The following is a 23,176-nucleotide window of genomic DNA, read 5'->3' as shown; positions in this document are numbered from 1 at the left end:
TCAGCAGGATTTCAGGCCCTAGTCTCACCCTCAATGAGTTTTTAAGAGTTTAGGCAAGTTCCCTTGTGACTACCTGTGTAAGTAAGACTTTTTTTCCTCTACATTTATTAGATTCTTTAGCCTTTCAGGTTGAGGGAGAAGAGAGGAAAGGCAAGAAAACACATACTTGCCACTCTAGGAGTAATTTTTCCTTGTCCCTTTCTAACTGTATTTCCTCATTTTTCCTGGACTCTTTCTCCCATTACACTTTTGTTGAATAAACAGACTGTTCCTTTGGGAGAGGTGTTTCAGTTGACAGGTGGATGAGAAGGGGAGGGAAAGAAATACACCTGTGATCAAAGATCTACCATCCTGCCGACTTCCAAGCAATAATGCATTTGGGGATCAAAGAACAATGCTAGGGAGAGACCAGGGATTCCTGTAGGAGTAAGAAAGGCGCCTTTTCACTCTGATAAGCAGCAAAAATACTAACCCCAGCTTCACAAAACACACATTTAATTCTGAAACAGAGAACACTTAGTTAAAAAAAAACCCACGCAAGTGGAACATGACATTTATTAACTTTTAGATGCATTCAGGCCAGCTACATGAGCTCGGGTCACAGTTTATTCCTTCTCCTGCACATTCTTTCTGCTCTACTTTTCAGAAAACCAGTATTTTTTTGATCAGCAAGATGTGTGATCCTCCATCACATTCTACCAGTTTCCAAAATAGGCATGAAGAAGATAAGTTAAGCTGTATGGAGCAAGATATGTAACACAACCGTCTCCAGTCACTGTTCAGGGTGCTTTGCGTCAGTGGGAAGAGGAAGCCCATGCACATCCCAAAGTCATGCCTCTCTATGTATATTTTATTTCCCTCTCCTGATGTACTTGCAGGAGAGATAGTAGCATGTATTGCAGGTGTCTTTTTTTAGATTTGAGAATACCTCACTTCTATTTTCCCTGTACAGCATAACAGTTGCCGAAGAGACAGAATCTTATTTAAATGCACTGGAAGCTGTCTGTAACTTTCGCTGGTCCATTGCCAGGTGGGGGAAGATTCAAGAGTTTTCTCACTGCCTGTGACTGCAGCCAGAGGATTTATTAGCAAATTTGATTTGCTAATAAGATCAAGGAAGCCAAAGTGCAGGAGTGGTAAGGATTTGGGATTCTTGGGAAATGGCATAAAAAATGAAAGTCAAGGGAATTCAAAGACAGGAAGACAAATACATAGAGGTGGGAAAAAGACCAAGATAAAACCAGAAGAAAATAAAGTGAATTGGGGGAGACGCTAGACAAACTGAAACCAACATAAGAATAAAACAAGTTATTTGAAAAAACATGGTTATCACAAATGGTTAAACAGGCAACTGTATGTTCTGAAAATGTCATCGTTATGTTTTATAAGTTAAAATAGAAGGAAAGAGATGTCACTTTTTTCTACATGCTGTTGCTACTTCCTGATTTTGCCTAATTTTCTCCATCCACCCCCTTTTCCCATCCCTCCATTCTTCTTTCTCCAAAAGAAAAAAACCCAAAAAACCACAAAATAGCACTTCTCAACTTTTTTCACACCACTAAGATACCAGCTGTTTCCCATACTTAGTATATCAAACAACAAAAATGCCTGCTGATGGTGCTGATTTCTGAAAAGACTGATTTCTTAACTATTTCAACACACTATATATATATACATACATACATATACACACACACACACACACACACACACACACACACACACACACACACACACACACACACACACACACACACAGACGTGTGTGTGTAATACTTTTGTTGGAAAGTGATAGAGGTATTTTGCCTTAGCTATACTTAACTACAGCATGAATTATTTCACAGCCATGTTACAGTTAGTATTTCGTAACTACTAATGTAAGTGTATTTTAGCCAGGCAAGTCTCGCTGTTGGGCAGACCGAGTCTGTAACAGCCGTTGGTAAATGGATGTCGTATGGAAGCACAGGAGTGATTTTGAGAGACACTGCGCTGTGGGAAACTGCTGCCACAATATCTTTCTAAAAGGGAAAGCACACACAACCCAGCCAGGGTTAGCTCTGCTTCCTCGTCTAGACTAGGAAGGCAGAAGTATTGCCTCTGAAGTATTGCCAAAAGGCAGAAGTATTGCCATGTCCTGTGGCCAGGACTGAGGCAACAACAATACCTTTGAGCCTGAAGTGTGAAAACTGTATTACGCCCAAACCGATCAGAGAGACAAGGAAGAAGTATGGCAGGCTCCTGCGGGTCCAAGAACAAGATACATCTCACGTGTCACTTTATAGGAGAGAAATAATACTGGTCATTCATTACCTTCTCTTCTGAGTCCCCTGGCTGGCAGGTAATAACTCCATCTCGTGAGCCCCCGGCAAATGTTGCTTTGCAGTTTGCAAGCCACTGTTTTCAGAGAGAAATTAAAAGAACACATGAATAAGGCCCATAGTTTGAGTTGAAGTAAGCGGTATTTTAGTTTCACAGCACAGCATGTAAATAAAGTCTGCAATTGCACTTTTTATTCACACAGACTGTGACGATTTGCTTTGGCTGTAATTTAGAAAGTATAGTCTTGATTTTTGTGAGCATTTGAATTGCATAAACCAAGAAAATGAACTAATTACTGAATAGAAGAAAAGAGAGACCAGGAATATTAAAAACGCCCATGTTTCTAAACTTAAGGGATACAATAGCTATCTTTCTAGTGCTGGTTTATAAGTTCAGGAAGAAACATTTAATGAATCTGGTATCCGAAATATGTTTTTCTACTCCATACTAGTTTAAACAAATCTGAGTGTTTCTGCAGTCTCCTGTAAGTATACACATGTACAAAGCCGAGAACTTAACATAATCCAGCATACCGAGAGCGTTGCTTCTTTCCTGTTGTTGTATGTGTCCAGGTACTCCTGCAGTTCTAAAACACTGAACTTCAGCTTTTCAAGAAGGCCACAAGACAGCAGCTGGAGAAATGAAATCGAAAGTCTAGTAAATGTGACTATGAAAGAACAAAAATACTAGCAGAGCAGAAAGTATGGTAAAGATCTTGGAAAAGAATTCTTAGGTTCACAGGTAATACTGAAAAATATTTCTATTTATGCAAAAAGATATATAAATATAATACTATACTGAAAACTCAATAGCAAAAGTTGCACCTATGATAACGTGGAATTGAAATTGTGTTCTGTGTTTCACAGCTTTGTAGAGGACTTCCCTAAAACAACATACTGCACAAAACTTAACTAGTTAATCGTCACAGTTCTCTGATGATGTAAGGCATAGCTCTGCCATGAGTACAGCAGTGGGTCCAACTTTCCTACCTTTTGTGTGAGGCCACACTGTGCTGGTGCTGATGGATAAACATGGGCCAGAATGAAAACAACGGCCATCTCATTCATTCCCTAATATACATTTTTATTGTCCAGCTCACATCAGAGTTGACTCAAATGAAGCCACTAAACATATTACCATCTACCACGTTGAACTATGTAAAAAACAGTTTCTCCTTTTCCATTTGTGAAGCCAACCAGGTCCAGCAGGCACCTGTTTTATACTGGTTTTTGGCACACAGGCTCAACACATCACAACCATTCTATGATTCTATATTGCCCATCTTCCAGTACTTACCTAATAAAATAATACGGAAAATTAATGGAAATATGGTTAAGAACAAAAGAAAAAAATTAAGAGATAGGAGGTGAGTACTTTTTTGACATATCTGTTCAGAAGTTTCTCAGTAGTGAAACAACCAGTAAAATAACACACTGCAATGCAGCACATGCCCTTCAACAGGAATATACTCACTGTTTCTGCATCTACAAAAAGGGTAGGACATTCTGAACATGACGTTAACATCTGAGAAGACCTCACAAACTTGGAGCCTATTCCTCGCAGGTTGTCTCCCAAATAACTAGCTGCATCACAGGTTAAGAAGCAGAATCTTTTCTGAATATTCTGGAAGGCAAAATACAGTTTATTACATTCTTTACTCAAATACAAGCTTCTTTCCTTTGTAAACAAATGGCATGTTTTTTTCTCTTTTCATAATGATGCACAAAAGAGAGCATTTCCCTGTGGAGAACTGAATGTCTGCTCAAGGATACTGCATAACAGATACTGTGCTGGAGACAGTGTGCAGCTGAGCAGCTGTGAAACTAATTACAGAATTCACAACAATCTACTGCTGAAATACATGATTTCTTGTAAAGATGATTCAGTCTTTATAAAGTCTTTTACCCAGAGGTAGCTTTTTTTACTTGGCTGTACAGAGTTAACACAGTTGATCAGCCCATTATTTTTTCTGCCCATTCCGGGCATTGTTTTGTTAGTATTCTACGTCAAGTGGCTAATCAGATAATACAATGTACGTTCTAATGCCAAACAGCAGCATGGAAAACTCAGAAAAAAACTTTTGTTTTCCCTTGTGGGAAAAACTTTCTTATGAAAACTTTTCTGCTGCTTGGGAGGATTCTAGAAATACTGCATTGCATCCGGGAATTATTCTTCTCAGAAGATTTTTTGCGTGTTTTGAGTCCTAAATCAGGCTAGTCTTCCAGAAATATTCTAGTGAATAATAAATAATAAACAAAAAAACCACACTAATCTTGCAGGAACTGTAATAATGATATTGATAAATACACAGCAGGTTTCACTGCCAAAATACATCTCACTAAGACCAACTGCTTAGCAGATGGGAGTAACATGAAAATATTTTTAAAAACAAAAGTATGGAACATTTTTCTATGATTCACTCCACATTACCATAGGCATTTCTCTGGGGAATGTAGGTTAGGACCTGTATTACCGTACGCATGCCTCACTGGACAGAAATGCTTACCAAAGACCAATCTGGATGACAGATATATAAATAGGCTGTAACTGTTCCTACACTGGAGCATTGAAGCTAAGTACCTAAAATCAGGTGAGCTGAATTCAGTCTTTATTGATAATGAAAGCTGTTGGATTGAATTTTTTTTTTTTTTTAAAAACCTACGTAAGTCCTCACATTGTAAGTAGGGTATACACTATCAATAATTTATTAAATGGCTAAAGAGAAATTTCCTCTACAGACCAATTTAATAATTGCTCTTTTGTTCATTCCTCTCTAAAGCACCTGAACTGACCATCTGAACAGAGTTAAGATTGGATAGACTGATACTTGTCTTAGTATATGTTTCTACCATCTTACTTCAGAACCAAAGTGTTATGTTGAACTCAGCATATGGTTCAGATTTTCTGCTCCACTGAGTCTGTACAAGAAGCAGGGGGCTCTTACTAATTACCACCAAACCAGGTAAATTATTATTTTTACAAGCAACCGGCAGAATTATCTGCATCATAGGGCTTGGAGATTTACTACTATGATGTCTTCAGAGAAGATTAATTCCAAGTCTTAGTGAAACTGTTCCTGATTCTTCTGGCAAAGGAGGGAGATCTAGCTTTGATCCTAACCAACACAGAAGAGCTAGCTGAGAACATAACAATGGAAGAAAATGTAGAAAGACAGATTATGGAACAGAGTCCAAGAGATTTTGGTTGAAAGGGACCTCAACGTTCAACTGGAAGTGGGTCTACTGGCAACTCTAGGTCATGTCAGCCATGATTTTGTCCAGCTGAGTCTTGAAACCTCCAAGAGCTTCCTCAGGCTCTCTGGGAACCTGGCTGGGTGCTGAAATGCTGTTCTGAGGAAGAGCAAATGAATTTATGAACCTCAGGCAGTGAAGGAAACATTACAGAAATACAATACAATACAACCAACTTCAATATATTCAGAATTTACAGGAAGAACCCCATTAGAAATAACTTCATGGGGAAGGGATATAATGAGAGGTAGCCCTTCCTTTAGGGAAAAACAAAAAGGGGGGGGTGGGGGGGCAGAAGCACATTCTACACCAGTGAAAGATGGAAAATACATTAAGATATGCATCTGGGTAAATCACAAGTATTTTATTCAGGCAATAAAGAACAGAAAGTGAAACTGTTAAATTACTAACTTGGGTACTAGAAATAGCACGACAGTGTAGGCTCAGTAATCAGAGGGAGATGCCAAATAAACTAGCAAGAGAAAGAGAGATTGTCAATAAGTAAGCTAGAAATAATTAAAAGGAATCACTATGGAGAGAAATAGCTACTAACGGATGCTACTGAAAAGACCAGTGTGTTTAATGCTTTCTTTTGCCTTATTGCTTCCAGAAAGGGCATCTGTGTACATGAGACACTGAGACAGCTATGAAAACTCAGGGGAGAAGAGATCTTGCTAGTAAGGGCTTAGATATTTTTACATCTTTGCAGATTAGTGAAATTCATACTATGGTAGTTATAATACTAGCTAAAGAGGTCTAGGAGCAATAACAAATATCTTTGAGAACTCACAGAACTCAGGGTATTGTAAAAAACTTGAGGAAAGTGCTTATCACAAAAAAGAAGAGCAAAAGAATTAAACACAAAGTTCAGGAAATGGGGGAACATTAAGAGATAAGTAATAGGCAGTACAGATTTGGTCAGAACAAATCATATCAAACTATTTAATTTGTATGAAAGGCTAAAACTTTCTATTAGGAGGAGAAGCAATTGATAAGTTATGTATTAATTCATTTACTTTCTTATAAATGAGACAGAGAAACCTGGTCTAGAGAGGCAACTAGTGTGCAAAACCATATTCAGAAGTTAATTATCAGCAGCTCACTGTCCAGCTGGAAAGACAAATTGAGTAGGATTCCATTGGGGACTGTTCCAGGCACTAACCAAGTCATTTATAAAAATATATGTATTATTAAATACATGGATGATTGAGCTGCAGGGGCTGAAAATTCCTTGGAAGCCAGGATTAGAACTCAGACTGATCTTAATAAACTGGAGAAGTGGTGCAGGGAAAAGAAAGAAGGGCAAGGTTGTACACCTAGGATGAAATAATCCACACAGCACATGCAGGATGGAGGACAACCAGGAAGGCAAATTTTGTATAACAAGATCTGCCTACTAGTTTGGGATATAAATGGAAAATATTTTATTCTACTGTACAGCAGTTATCAGAGAGTAGTTCTTAAACAAGAATACCTTCTATAAAACAGGTAACCTCTTTTAGTCAGTGCTGGTAAGAACTTAAGCTGAAATACAGAACCTGCTCGTGCTTTTCAAGTAATACACAGACTTACTGAAGACAGACCCCAGTGAGAAGTTTAGAAATGCAACTCACGGGGAATGTTGAAAGAACTGAGGTTAAATAAGGGAAGTTTGGAGTAGGTGAAGTCATGGCAATGGTCTTCAAATATAAACCTCAGCCGCAAAGAAGTATCATGATGTATAGAGCAAGAAACCATGGGCATAAAACATAGAAAGAGAAGTTTTCAAGAGATAAGGGGAGTTAAACATTGGACTTCATTGCCTAGGGAAGTTGTGAAGTTCCACCTGAGCCTAAAGGTCAAAAACAGTCTACAGAAAAAAGTTAAAAACATTTGACTAGAATGAAATTTATAGTTAATCCTGTCCTGGCCACAGTTAAGAACATGAACTCTTCAGGTCCCTTCCAGCATCTACTAATGTATTTAAACAGTTCCAGTTTATTTTATGAAAATAACTTCCTCAAAGCACTTCAGTCATGGCTTCATCAAAAGCTAATTTGTCTACTGTTTAGATTCAAGAAAACATATTCTTCCTTTACTTCTTTCCTTTTAAGCAGGTAAGAAGATAACAGTCCTAAACAATGTTTTTAAGTATTAAAATGTGAAACAGTGTGAGACTGTCCTTCAGTATATATTTATTTTGCAATTACATGGACCATCGGTTCTATAATAAGTTATCATCTCAGCTATGTCCTTCTGGGTGCAGATTATAGTGGCTGAAATCTTTTAAGAAAGGTCTGAATGCAGTATATATTTTATGAAATGGGACGACTGTGAAGAATAATGATAACTGCCAGCATATTACGATAGGTGTATGCCTGCATGTAGTCACTGTGCTTTGTCTCAATGTAAATAATAACCAAATATTCTCAGAACATTTTCTTCTCAGGTTTCCTCTGCTGGGAAGAGGACTTTTCATAACAAAAGGGCTTGATTGTTAAAACTACTTGCTAGGTCTCAAATCTACTTGTCTTGGAACTGGCTGGTCTGCTGGAAGACATTTGATTTGATGGGATATGAAGAGGCAGCCGTAAAGATAAACCGGAGATCCGTGAACTATGACTCGTTTACAGGAAAAGTACTTCAATAATTTCAGGAATTTTAAACAAGTTTAGCATGTTGTGGGCAAACAGCCAAGATACCGTTAACTTGATGCAGAATGAAATGTAGGTGCCCTGGAAAATGCACTTCTTTCACTTCACCAAGAATTTAGCTGACAAACTCCTCCAAACGAGGATTTTGTTTCACAGTTAAATATTTTGGCAGTACTTTGCATTGCATGCCTAACACATATTTGGCTTGTTTCTGAAACTTCCTGTTGGTGAGGTCAAAAGTCTTTTAAGCCAGTGGACAAGTAGCAAAGTTTGATGTTGCAAACACAATACAATTCTAGGCGAGCTGGGATCTTATAAAAAAAATCTGGGAAAATAACACTCTTACGTTTTAATGCTGAAGAGGTGAACACAGAAATTTTTATAAACTAAAAATATCGCTGTGAGTCTAGCTACAAAATTAACACTTTGCATATTTTTTTTATTACTATTACTAAGGTTTTGCTGTTACTGAAATTTTTTTTGAGAGCAGTATTGTATCTTTCTCCTCCAGTACCAACTGAAGAAAAGGAGTAGGCTATCTTCTGAATATAGGGCAAGGACAACAGCAAATGTAGTGTGTGTATGCCAGGATTTGGAGTTAAACAGGTACTTCACAGGTCATGTTTAGGTCTTGCATTACACAGCATTATTTATTTAGATTTCAGAAGTTCCTTTTCACCTCTTCAAAAGGAACGAAAAGGACAAATAACTCTCTGAACACTTAAACAGGGCTATTAACCTCTAGGTCTGGCAGAACAGCAGAAAAGCTGAAATACACAACATGAAGAAACACAGAACTAATTTTCAAAATTGAACTGTCATGCACTCAAATCTGCACTGGTGGTGTTTTTTCCCCCTTCCAAATGGTTATTTAACAGTGTTTAAAAGAATACCTAGCAGGCCCCCATATTTACAGTGGTGTAATGTTTAAAGAGGACACTGCAGCTAGAGGAGACATGCAATTAACTGCAGTGAAGCACAAACGAAACAGGATGGAGAAGGGATTCATATTGTATGAGGCTTCTTTCTTAGAAGAATAGTCTTAAAGATATGAAAAGAACTTGAGTTTGTGCATTTATTAGCTGGGTACCCATTGCTAACAAAAAATTGTGCACTCTGATATCATGGGTACTTAAAATCTGCATGAAGTCACCTGGCTGCTGTGTACATTGCTGCAGCATGTTAACCATCCTGCAGCTGCCTCATAGAAAGCAGGAGAAACAATTAAAAAAGACCAGAGAATCATTCCTTATTCATTTGCCTCCTTCTTGCTAATATTTTGGCAAGCATTCGGTTTTAAGAAAAGAGAAACGTTATTTCTAGTCTTAAGACTTAATCTCTGGAATTTGTGTTACATGATGGCAGCTGGATATTTCTGTTCAGGTGATTAGGTACTGAATATTTAATAATGACGTCATTCACATGCACCTGGTCAGATTTTAACAGTTTGAGATCAAAGAACAGATTAACAACAGTTTGAGATGAAAAGGCTATTTCCTCTCTCTTGCAGCTATTGTTTCAGGCTGTTTGTAAAGCCCTGAAGAAAATACTCTTTACAGAGGATCCATATTTTATAACACAATCTCCAAACCCTCAAGTATGAGAGACATACTATTTTTATGACAAAATTGGTCCTAGAAGACAGTTCTGCATGAAAATCTTGTATGGCAATTCTTCAGCATGCAAAATTACAATGGTTATGTACCTAGTAGTTCATTACTGGTGCTACTATCAAGAACAGCCACACACAATCTAAACATTTTGGTTTTGTACCTTAAACTTATTTTCTCACCTTAAACAGGGAAGAGAACACGTGAAATGTATAAACTGCACAGGAACCGTCAGAGTCACACATGAGCTGGTTGATATGACTACGCCAGGCTTCTTCTGCATCATCACATGCTGCTGGCTGAAATGCAGCAAGGATGGCCGAAAAAAATGGTGAGGGAGGAGGTGAGGCATTTCGATCAACATCTCCAAAACTGAAGAAGAAGAAGAAAAAAAAAAAGACAAGAAAAAAACCCGTGATGAAAGGAGGATACCAAAGAGGTGGCAGTAAAAATACACTATAACAGAGAGAAACAATCACAGGACCAATTACAGCACCTTTCAAAAATACTCATGAACTTTCAAATTAGTTTGAAAGTTGGAAAAATGTTGGCTACAATGAGAAAAACCTCCAGATCAGAATGCCTATCTTCAGGCCACTATCACCTATTTTCCTCGATCCCAGAGTAATTAAATTGTTTTATTGTACCCTCTTCAAGGGAGAAGGCTGAAACTTTACAGGAGGATGAAGAAAAACTCGTTTTAATAACGTTAAAACTTTGTTTTAATAACGTTATAGCAGAAGTACTGAAAAGAATCTCAGCGTGTACAAACATACACACTGACCTGCTTGGTTCTTCCTCAGTGTAATGGATTGGAGAAGATCCATCCCTTCTCCACACTATTCTTAGGACAGACCATTATTTTGGCACTCCACGGTCACAGCAACAAGCTGACTACCATTTTTATCCCTTTCCCCACCTCTCCCTTCTCCTTTTCCTCTCCTCTCCTCAGCATCCAAAATCTGAAAGAGCTCCATAAGGAATGGAAAAATCTTGATGCCTTCTTGCAACATATACAGGAGCCCAACCACGGTCTCCAGCAGCCTCAAGAGTATACAGATGGGATTTTTGACAATATTGTGACTTCCTTATGACGCATAAGAAATCAGAAGGATGAATACATGGCTGACGTGTTGAACAGCTAAGATTTCCATTATTGCAGATCTTAAAAATCTTTTTAAAACATTTTGATTAAATACGTTACATATATAATGACTAATTGCATAGATGTATGTAAAAATCTTATCTTGTTTTTTCTAGAAGGAAAATCTTGGGGCTTGTTTGAATTGTGTGATAATTATGCAGGTAATTAGGGCATTGTCTTCTCATTGCTTTTAACTTGTGAGGATTTTATAACTCCTATAGCCAAATCACCAATTCTGTTAGCTAACACCTTTTTACCTCTTTGTTGTACAGGGGAGAAGAACTTTTATGAATAATAGCATATTCAAGTACCTAGCAAGAGCAAATTGTTCCAGCCTGTCAACTTTCTCTTCAGTCTCTGTCATATCCAGACTAAGGCTATCACTGCATTCAAATGCTCCAGGGATTTCATTTGTAGACCCCGAAAGGTCATCCTCATGGACTGCTATATCTTGTTCTTCATGTACAGCTTCAGCCTAGGGGAGTGAATGATGAAGTCTTAGAATTAAGAAGTTAATTCCACTCATAAACAGAAATAATTTAATAAAAAAAAACAACCAACAAAATGTATATTGTACAGATAAAAGCTAGAGATTATAAATGACACAAATCAAGTTACACCTCTTCAAAATACTGTACTTGCTTAACTTGCTGTCTTGGATCAATATTATTTTTAAGGCATTTCTTTGGTGTGACTTGTGTAGCAAAGAATTTCAGTTTTCAATGTATTTGGCAGCAAGGCAGGGAAGTATTTTTTCAGGAAAAACAACAGGGTTCTTGTTACTGTCAGGTTGTCCTTTATAGTGTCAAAGAGTGTATTAAAGCCTCCCAAAATATACTGAAAATAATCAGTGTCTGGAAGACCCCGTGCATGTTTAGAATTGAGAATTATTTTTAGCATGTCATTCACATAATAACTTTGATTCAAGAGGAATCTGAAGCAATGTACAGGCCATTAGAAGGATTACGCTTCTATCATTTCTTTCCTTTTTCATCCATTAGCACTTAAAGCTCTCGATAGCTTTCTGAAGCTTTCCAATTTCTCTGGCATTTTTAGCCTGAACAAACTTTGTTTCAGTTTTAACCTTTTGGCTTCTGTCTGCATCATCCACAGCATCTTGCAGAGCACTTCCCTTCCTGCAAAGGGATGACTGCAGTGCGTAGCTCAAACTCTTGATCTTTTCTGTTTGGGGTATCTCATAAGGTGTGTGTTTGTGCACATGGGCACATGTGAATGTACATGCATTTTTTTGGAGCTGGGAAACAGTGAAATCCTTAGCAAGTGGAATTAAAATAGAAGAGTGGACCTCTGCGGGTTACCAGACCTGCCTGGATTCTCCAGATAAATTCTGGAGATTTGCAATTCTAAAAATTAAACAAGACTTGTATCAGAAAGGACAGGATCAGAACTTAAGAAGAGGAAAGGTTTTTTGGATGTTTTGTTTTCTAAGTGAAAGAGATAGGAACGTTCCTGAGTCCAGGGTGGATGAAATGAATCAGAGCACAAACCAAGTTGAATAGAGAAATTAAAGCAGTACGGCTCAATTATCAAAATAGGAACCAGAGCAGTTGCCAGGAAGCATAAATGTTTCATGCTTCTTCAAGAAGTAGTTAGTACTAACTGTTTTCAAATATGAAATATTAGCTTGAAAGAACCATTGGTCTGTTCACTGCAATGACAGTGTTTGTATGAGGAAAATACATTTTGATGGGATAGGGTAAGGGAGGAAGAAAGCAGAAGCAAACACCTCCCACCCAATACGATAGTCCAACACAATGGCCAAAAAGCAAAATAAAAAAGTGGACTCTGAATATTCAGACAGGATTGAAGTACACTTCCAGAAACCAGTGAGTTTAGATAATATGAAAAATACATAAACCAGCATCATCTGAGTCTCTGTATCCCTCACAGCATTATCAACCGCTGCCTTCTAAGCCCTTAGAAATACTGTCTTGATTTGCGATCACTATCTTTAACAGAAATAAGTTTAGTTAATTTTGTGCCATTAACAGTAATACCTGGATTTTGGCACTGAAGCATTTCAGAAGAGGCCTACTTAATCAGTCTGTTGTGCTCATTTACTGCATCTATTTAAAATTTGAGGTGATATTTTTTGATTTTGCTTATGATGCAGCAACTAAACATTTTTGTACAGCAATAAAGAAGTAACAAAAATTTTCCTCTGCATTGCTGACATAGCATCAATCCTCTGAAAATAACAACTCAGAGGAAAAGTGAAAGAGGAAAGAGCTCAGATTTTGTGCTCTCAAATCAGGTAAAAATTATTCAGGTGCAAGTTTCAAGTTTTCTGACTAAACGTTGGACGAGTTCCTCCTTAAAATAAATATAAACCCAGGGATTTCAACTTTGTTTATACTGAATCCAATTTGAGTAAAAATACAGAAGTATGCATATTAGAAGAAATATCTTCGAGGCAAAAGACACTGAGGTGGCATTCTGTGTAAAGCTTATCAACTCAAACATCTTTGTCACACTGGCAAATCCTTGTCAACATGGGCTATGTATTCCACCACCACTATCAAACCAGCCTCACGACTAGCTGAATTTGCCTGTCAATTGCACTGCTGTGATTTTACGTTCTTCACTCACTTACTTCCAAAGGTTTTACATTTTTGATGAATGCTGGCACATGGGTACTGGAATATTAAAGACATTTTTGCAGTAAAGATTCAGGCATATATGAAACTCATGAACTGTGATTTGCAATTCTTAATATAAATACCAACAGCTGGATGCATGAGATTAGCTGCAGTCACCACCTGCAAACATATCCGTTATGACTGCAGCTTCCTGAACTGAAATTCTGCCAACTTGTGCTGCTAATCGTTGCTTCATGGTAACTTGCCTATTAACAGTTAACAAATGAGTTTACCTTTCCACAACCATTATTTTGAGATGTTCCCCTCCTTTCCTACTCTTACCGACATTTTCCTCCTCCTGTCCTTTCTTCCTCCTGGGGAGGTTTCTGACACAAGCAATTTCTTCAATATTCAGCACAATTCCAACTCCTTTTCTATGACCCCTTCATTAGAAGTTTCCATTACTTCTGTTTTATGCAGTGTTAGCAGTACTATATAATTTTTTTGTGTGTGTGGCTGCATTTGGAAGGGACCAAGGGCAAGAACTGGAATGAAAGCCGATGATTACACAACACATATTCTTCCCCTGCCCCATTCTCCTACACTGCTCTCTCCAGAAGTCTCCCAATTCAGACATGACAGAGAAAGCTTTACTGGTAAGGCAACAATGTCATAAAGCCACTGATCCACACACACACCCCACTCCAGATGATATTTCTGGAGAGACATTGAGAGGACTGGGGATCACCTGATCTCCAACAAACATTTATTATCAGAAAATATAACAGACTTTACATAACAGAAAATTAAACAAAATCGAACCCACATTGATAATCATTTACCAACCTTACTCTACGCTCATCTTCTGATAAAATTGTCCGAAATAAACTGTGCTAAACATGTTTGTTGTATCCTTGCAAATTCTGCCTTCCCACCACCACCCCGCCGCCCCCCCTCCAAGATGGCTTAATACTGCGGTCATGAATTTAAAATTTCTGAGTGTCTGCCAAAAGGCAAGAACTGAATCCAGTGCACACAACTGTACAGTAGGTTCCCACATACAAAAAAATCTCAGAGAATACACGCATACACCCACCACATGAATTGCCATATCGTTCTTTTGCATCAGCATGAAGAACAAAACAATAGTCCCTTAGGGCTGTAATTTGTAGCCAGTTCACAGATTTGTCTTCTAATGAGCTTGTAGTATCTTGGTGCACATGTAGTGCAATATACTTAAGAAACAACAAGTAAGATCTTTTAATGAAGAAAGTGTAAGTAGAAAGGAAAGGGTATGAATGTGCTGGTACATATGAATGTATTGTGCTATGCCATTACATACAGGGAGTCAGAATGTACTTGCTTCCACAAATCAAACCCTTCATGGAAGTGTAAGTAAAATAAACTTGAAAAAGAGTTATGTAAAATACAGTCCAGTTGGAAAGTAAAAATGTGTTCACCTTGGATCCTTCGGACACTTGGAGATTATTCATATCAGGCAAAGACACATCAAAGTTGGACGTTCCTATATTAAAATGATGAGGGTCTGCTGAGGTTGTGTCACATGATGTAGAAAGAGAGTCAATATGATTTGTATCCTCAGATGGGGAAAGAGTTATAATCTGTTTAAAACACAACAAAAGCACAGAAGAACTGAGTATATAGCCACCCCACCACACATTGCTTTTATGAACATGCAAGGTAGACATTATCTTGTTTGCACCTGGTCTGCACCAGATTGCACCTGGGCAGGAAGAAACGAAAAGCCTAGCTTATTTAGAAACAAAACCCAACCCTTTCTTAAACTGCAAGTTCACAACTTACTAGGTCTGAGTTCTCCAGGATTTGGCTGGTAGTCAGGTCCTCCTCCTCTGATGACTCATCGGAGTCCTCACGGTTCATTTTGTTCAGGCTGGGCGTGCTCCCTGAGAGCTGGCTCTCTTCCAGCAGCTGCATGTCACACTTGTCCAGGCTGTCTAGGGACCGTCTCCGTACTCCCCAGTTGAAGTTGTCCATGCTCTCACCCTGAAATCAGATACAGGGTCAACTTCCTTGATTTGAAACTCAACATATACAAACCACAAATCATTAGGTCAAAGTTAGCTCAAGAATTTCTTTATGCAAAAATACAATATGAACTTGATATAAGCATTATTCTGTTTGTTCTTCTGGAGATAGAAGCAGAAGCATGGAAATGACAGTTAAATGAAGATTCATTCTTTTCAGGATTAGATGTTTTTCATGCATTTGCTGATTTAAGATTCATTTTTGTAAGTCCGCATATACACACACCTCAATACCAGTAGAGAGCAATGACAAGCAAAAGAAAAGTTTGGAAGCAATTTTAAAGGGTTTTCCATGGTGTTTAAAAGTATTAGGAGCACAGTTCGTAACAATGGTTCAATTGCAAAACAGATGTTAACGATTTTTAAATTCTTTGCATTATATACATAACCATAATGACGAGTAGATTTGAATGAACCCTTCATTTACAGACAAAATGTAAGAGCTAAAGCAGCACACCTTCTTAAAGTTTTATTCTAGTCCCCTATTGCTTACTTTTGTAACTTGAAATTATCTGAATTATTTGAAACTATACTTTTGAGAATAACTTGGTTAGCACTGGCTGAGATTTCATGTTTTAAAAAGGACACAGTCAAATTGACCAAACATTTAATATTGACTTTCAGTTCTGATCCCATGCACAGAGAAAACTGAGTGTTTTAACCAAATTGCTAACTATTTATTAGGCTGGTGAACTGATATAAAGATCGCTTGATTTCTTCCATGTATGAAAATGACAATTAGTTTTCCACCATTTTCCCATATGTTTTCTTAATGCATTTTCCTGTGGACTGTATTCCTTTTCCCTGATTGTGCTAATTATCTTCCTCTCTTCTTCAAGTCTATCCAGGTTCCTCTCTGGCAAATGCAGGACCATGACCACTACTGCTCCTGTTGTGGACCTGCAGAGGCCTAAGTGGCCTTACACAGTGTGAAGCGTCTACCCAGAGCATCCAGTTGCAGTTTTGGGTACTCTGTCTCGGTGAAAGCTCTCAACCTGACATCAATATGGCGTGGAAATTAAAGAGAAAAATATTTCTTTTTAAAGTCCAGGGCTGACTGTTGAAAACAAGACTGTAAGATGCAACGTTCATAAACAAGCAAACCAACTGCGGAAAATTCAAGTTGACAGTGATCTTTTAAATAGGAATTTGACAAAAATATAGTTCTGCTTAAAAAAGTCATAAATATTCTTATCAAATCACTGACTATAAGTATCTCCTGGGCTTATGCAGATTAAAATTACGTGCAATCATAGAGAAAGATGTCTCAGTTCAGTAAGGTCCCTTAAGTAGATTTGTAATTTTAAACACTTGAGTAATCTCCATTCAGGACTACTCAGATGTTTACTGAATGGAAACTAAACTGCATAAAGTGCAATTAATTCAACTGCAATCTTACCTCATTAACAATCAACAAACTTGCACAAATAGATCTTATTTTGCGTCATTGCCCTTTAATGCAATGGACTGCAGAATATGATTAGAAAGTGGGAAAGTTCAGTTTCAATACACTAAGGCCACTGTTCATGAACAAATGTGAGGAAAAAAGAAAAAAAAATCTTTTAGGAAAAAGACAATCCAGAAATACAAGAACTGTAATCCACAAGAACATTTAGAACTATGGAATCCACTACATTCAAAAGCAAATGAACATGAAGGCCAACACATTACGGAATGAACCCTCTGTTTTCATCCTGGGACTGGGATCATATGGTGCAGGAAGAGAACAGAACACATCTAAGACTTAAGAAATTAGGTCTCTTTAAATCATAAAAATGACTGTTCAGTTCCCAGTTACTTATTTTATCAAATCCTTTGGTTGTCCGTCCTCCCACAAAGGTGGAGGACATGTGCAGCAATGAGACATCCTCCACAAACACATCAGTTACTGAACCAGCAAATGACAAAATGACATAAATAAACAACCAAGCAAAGATGACCGTCATCACACCCCGATCCTCATGATGTCTAGTACATCTATCAGTCAACTTTGCAGTCCATGTCTATGGGAATATTTCTTGTTGCATTTTTATTCTGCAATGCCTTAAAGAAGGAAGCCAGCAAAGAGAAGAAAAATGAAAAGGGACACTTCCAGGGCATGCTGTTAGAAGGAGGAGTGAACTAAAAGTGAGGAAAAAGGGTAAGAGAGATGAAACACAGTATAACCCAAATACCCATAGTATTTGAGTTAGCATAAGCTTGCCACAGGGACACTCAGAATCACTCTGAATTTAAACAAGAGGTCAACACATCAGGAAGACAGAGTTGTTGTTTTTGTAGTCTGTTAAGCAATCTTTCTGTCACAGTTAACAAGATGTATTTAAGAGGCTGTTCATTTTTATCTACAGTGGGAGAAAAGCTATCTCCTATCTGAAAAGCCATCAGTAACAAACATCAATTGAAAAGAAAACAGTTCACATATTATGAATGTGTCTGGACAGCAGTGAGCAGGTACCACACAGAACTTCCCACAACCATCACCCTCTGGTAAAAAAGGAGACATGCCCTTGCAGTCTCTTTAAACATTACAACAACCCGGGGGGAAAAGAGAGACACAGAGAGGGCAGAAAAAAGGGAAGTAACCCTATGTGGGAGAGAGCAGCAGAGCTCCTTCATGGAGCTGTTAAGAATAACGCAAAACTTCTTTCACACCCGTTTTTATCCTTACTGTGTTGACAAAGTATGCAAAGTTAATGGAGTCGTACCAGAATTGTAGGGTACAGGCAAAGGTACTGTGGAACTGCAAGGTGAGGCACAATTTCCACATGGTTGTATCATTTTTGAGCACAGGCATTTTGAGACAAAGTCTTTTGGGACTTATGCGTTTGCATAATAACTGATGTACAAACCATCAGAAAGAAATATGCAAAATACTGATGTTGCTGATTTTGTACAATTCATTACAATTCTCTATCGTTTCAGTTCTCTCTCTATATATCGATAAACTGCAAGTTTAGGTCCCACACTGGCAACCACTGATGTACCTTTTCCATTTTTTTTCACAAGGAAAATGAGTCCAGCAAAGTTGATAGGAGTATTCAGCTGAATTAAATTAAGCCATATGAATTAATTAATTTATTCAATTAAATTCATGCTGGTAGTCAATGATATAAACTTTCTAAAGAGGCCTCAGGTATCAGCTTTAGCAAGATGCTAACAGGAGCCAATATACCACATCTGAAAAGCTGGAAATTACGTCTAATTGGCCTTTGGAAAAAAATGGCCCAAACTTTACTATATTATAAAAAATTATGATCTTTGTTTTCTATGTATTATTTAAGCACAAAGAAACTAAAGGAAGAAATGTCTCAGTTTGAAAAATGCTAGATATGCGAAATGATACTGGAATTAAGGTATTTTAAAATTTGTGAAGACTGTTGACCATGTCAAAACTGAACTTGAAGCAGAATTTTTGAAAAAGACCTCAAAAATATGCTAATATGAGACAAAAAATGAAGCCCCTGTCAGAACTGCAAGCACACGCACACCCACCCACCTAAACACACACTGAAGAAGGGGAGGGCAACAACAAAACTATGATGTTATTCTATAATACAAATTTGCAGGAAGGCATAACATATGCTGGCACATCTGAGTTCAAGTAGCATTCTTACCTGAAGTTCCTGTGTAGCAGATACAACAGATAGAAAAACAAATAGAAAGAATCTATGTAAAATTACTGTATTAAAAGACATCACAGACAAACATTTGCCTACAATTGTAACTAATATTATCACAGAAACTTAAGTCTTCAGCCTATCTTTTAAGTTTGAAAATAACCATTACTTGCTTTCACATCTTTATGAAATTTCTTTTTTTGTACTTTTTGTGGTCAGCGGATGATACGAGCATTGTTGGCTTGTTTAAGTTGTAAGTTTATTTTGGAAAGACTGTTCGTACTCTTGCTAGCTGAAGTTTTCTAACACTGTTTTGTTCACGTTTATGAATATATCAAATTCACACCTGATGTAAACGATACAGTTTCAAGTCAGTCATTAGAGAAGTAGCCTCTTACAGCAGGTTTGAATTTGGCTGAAGTACCTGTTTATTTAAAACAGTGGTAAGTCAGTCTGGACTAAATCTTGGAATGCAAGGACTCAGATCCATGGCAATTTAAAAACTGTATTAAGTACTAAAAGACTACATTTTAAATTTTACTTCCCATAAAACTAGAGAAGCTTAGTATCTGTTTCACAACCAGGTTAAGTCAATTAGTATATCAATTAATTTAGGCTTTTGATTTAGTCTTGAAGTTAGCCAAGCATATAAACAAAATCTTTGCAGGGTCAGTTCATGAAGGTGAACTCATTTTGACAGGAATTGTTCTGCACATTTATTTATAATCTGTATACGGTTTTAAGTGGTGAAGAGAAAGAAGAAATTCCTGAATTTCACTGGATAAAAAAAATATCACGTGACATTTAGTCAGAATTGCAGTCCCAAGTCCTTAAAATCCCCTGAAAGCATTTAAGACACAGAAATGATTGCAGCCCGTATACTTTGACAACAATGACAAACAACCTGGCATTGTTGTTTTTTCATTTATAATTTTTAGAACATTAAAGCTTCTTCATAATATTTGGCTAATGTATTTTCAACCATTGATGCCAATTGCTTTTTTGTTTCAGTTTGGTTTTTATTTTTGGCAAAGTCATGGGCAGCTGTGGGCCAAAATTACTGTATATTCATACAGAGATTCCTGACTGTAAAACAAAGACTCTGCGACATCTCTTCCCTTTCCTTCATCCTTTCTCTTCATTGGAAAAAAAAATTAAAATTCAGATGAACATGAGTTTACACCTGAGGGGTCTGTTTACCTTAATTAATTACCTTACTAATTATTGTCCTCGTAATTCAACTATGGAGAAAACTGCTTATTTCTTCTTGTACAGATGTTCTTCTCAGAGCTAAGAGCAATGCCTGAGACGATTCATGTTAAAATCGAGTCCAGATTATGGCAAGGCAATTTATTAAACTGTTGGGTTTGCTGAACATCTGCACCTTAAGTAATTCAAAAGGTCTAACAATTTCTGAACTTTTAAATAGCAACAAAATTGCTAGACTTGTTTGTCAATGGATAGTCATTTTTGGCTTTTCCCACCCAGTTTGAAAGAAATACTCGAAGTTTGATATAAGCAAGCTTAAAGGGTGTAACCCCCCAAAATTCAGTAGTTCTTCAGCTTTTTCCCTTCAGCTGTTTCAGCTCAAGGTGAGCTGACAGGCTTCACCTGTCAAGACTTGATCTGGGCCCTCAGGATTTTGTTGAGCTCCTGCATGAAATTATGAAATCACGGACACCTAAGCGGAGTGGAAGGTACATCTCTCTAAGTGTCAGTGATTTCATCAGCAGATGCAGGAGTAGCAACTGCCTGAAGGCCTGAATGCATGTTTTGGAGGGATATTCATGAACCAACAGATTTGGAACAATTTAATTTTATAGGTTTTTAATCAGCAAGTATATTTTGTTAACAATTTAGACCTATAAAATTATATTTAAAATAAATTAACTTAAAAGTAAATTTACTGAAAAGGTACTAGAACAGAGGCTTTATCTTCCAGTAACAGTTTTGCAGTGTTTCCTAAAGCAGATTCAGAAAGGAAGGGTGTGGTACCCTCTTACTGTTATGCTCCTGAAATAAACACTAAGTGAACATTATAAATAAGCTGAACTCAAAATTAAGTTTATAATTATACAGTTAAAGTTTTTAAAGAAGAGTATAGCGTTTAGTAGAAAGAATACCAAACTGTTTTAATAAAAAAGCTGTTTCAGAGAAAATATACTGTACCTCCCCATCTTCCAGCTCAACATCTAGGAAATCAAAGTCCCTAAAGACTCTGAATTGTTGTTCACTGTTTGAATCATCCATATTCTCCTGCTCCCTTGTTCCGTCTTCTGAAGACACCAAGCTCGTCTGATGCTCAATCAGATCCAAATCACCACAGGAAGAAAAAATTACCTACAATTCAAAGGATTTCTCTTGTAACAAACTGTTCCCTCTCGTTGTTTCTTCCTAAAAGCTCTAATTGGTTATTCAGAAGTCTGTATTTCCAGTACACACCTAATTCCTTCACTGAGTATTTTTAGAACACTCTTCATTATTTATGTTGGACAGGTGCCTTCAGATTAAACTTGTACAAAGAAACAACTTCATACTGCAGGAACACATCCAAGAATATTACAGCTACCTCCTAATGGCTGCAGACTGATGTTGCCTGGATGTTTGTATACATTCATAAGAACAAAATTCAGATAAATTTGCAAAGAAAATACTGTCAAGGGGACGATATTGTAAATTAATAAAAAAAATCTGTATTTAAAAATTATATTAAAAAATATGCCAAGATTAGAAAACACAAAAATAAAAACCAGTCCTACTAAAAATAATTATATCTGAAATTTAGTTACAAAAATGCAATGGTCCCTCTCTTGCAAAAATTAAGGGCCTGTTCAACATAATCCAAGTGACATATAACATATTTAGAAACATTTAGAAATTTTCCTTTCTCTGTAGAAAGTATTTAAAAACTGTTCTAAGAACTTTCTCTTCTGGATGATCTATTGCCCATTTCCTGGCACCAGATAATATTAATTTTTAAAGAGTAACATTAGAACTACTATCTAATGGAAAAACCAGAAACCCCCCAGCCCCAGTTTTATTTCTGGAATGTAATTTTTTACTTTATAAAGGCTCTAGATTGCCAATATCGGAGGTCATTACTCTCTGCCCACTGAGACGGTATGGCAAAACCTACAGCATCACAGATCTCTCCCAGCAAAACCACACGTAGCTCTGTAAGTAAATCGTCTTTGAGAGAGACATTCACTCATTGGTCTATATGCTGAGAAATGCAGCATGGGTACAAATGACAAAGTATGTATGTGACATGAAACTTTGCAAATCAGGTCAGCAACCTGGGAAACAAAGTTCCTCACTTTTAAAGCCTAAGACACAAAGAAACAAAGAAACGGTTAATACAAGGCTACTTACTGAAGGGTTTTTACTCAGCCCAACTTCCTGTCCACATAGAGAAAGGACATGCACCAGTTTTTCCTTTGTCCTTTTCTAGAAAACAAGAAGCTTCTCAAGTGAGCAGTTTTTTTAGCCACCCATTCTCCCAGTGGGTAGAAATTTACATTAAAAACTTTTAATCAGAAAGAACCAGCCAAAGAATTAGTCATTAAGTGCTCAAAGGGTTGCTTTCAGAGTAACTATGCATAGAAGAAAACATTAAAATAGCTATTAATGACTTTGGTGTTTATTATTTTTAAATTAGCCTATTAATTGTTTGAAGCATAATAAGGAGACATTAGATCGTGTGCACTACTTCAAAAGCACAGATCAGAAGCTTAAAATTAAGCACATGCATAATTATTTTTCCCGAATTAGGCCTGAGTCACTCCCATATAATCTGCTATATAAAAAAAAAAAGTCACTAAATACATTTATTTTAACCAGCAAATAACCAAAATCAATAAGGTGACTTCCACAGAATTCTTTTTACCTAATTTCCCAAGAAAACAGTACTAGGAAAGCTGCACATGCTGTCTATCT

The 23,176-nt window shown here is 37.2% G+C and overlaps 1 protein-coding gene across 1 annotated transcript in view; it reads right to left on the bottom strand.

Annotated features, from left to right (window-relative positions):
- Positions 1-23,176, bottom strand: part of FRY (furry homolog (Drosophila)) — a gene marked incomplete at its 5' end in the record, with an annotated part of 83,413 nt that overhangs the window by 10,949 nt on the left and 49,288 nt on the right. Inside the window, 9 exons of the mRNA XM_010137254.1 lie at positions 2,311-2,394; positions 2,853-2,951; positions 3,793-3,942; positions 9,996-10,185; positions 11,269-11,432; positions 15,018-15,179; positions 15,382-15,582; positions 21,410-21,580; positions 22,613-22,687. Coding sequence (XP_010135556.1) covers positions 2,311-2,394; positions 2,853-2,951; positions 3,793-3,942; positions 9,996-10,185; positions 11,269-11,432; positions 15,018-15,179; positions 15,382-15,582; positions 21,410-21,580; positions 22,613-22,687 — 1,296 coding nt within the window. The remainder of the gene's footprint in view (positions 1-2,310; positions 2,395-2,852; positions 2,952-3,792; positions 3,943-9,995; positions 10,186-11,268; positions 11,433-15,017; positions 15,180-15,381; positions 15,583-21,409; positions 21,581-22,612; positions 22,688-23,176) is intronic.

The sequence above is a fragment of the Buceros rhinoceros genome, unplaced genomic scaffold, assembly GCF_000710305.1.
Source record: "Buceros rhinoceros silvestris isolate BGI_N320 unplaced genomic scaffold, ASM71030v1 scaffold19245, whole genome shotgun sequence".
NCBI lineage: Eukaryota > Metazoa > Chordata > Aves > Bucerotiformes > Bucerotidae > Buceros > Buceros rhinoceros.
This window is presented reverse-complemented; position numbering and strand designations above follow the sequence as displayed.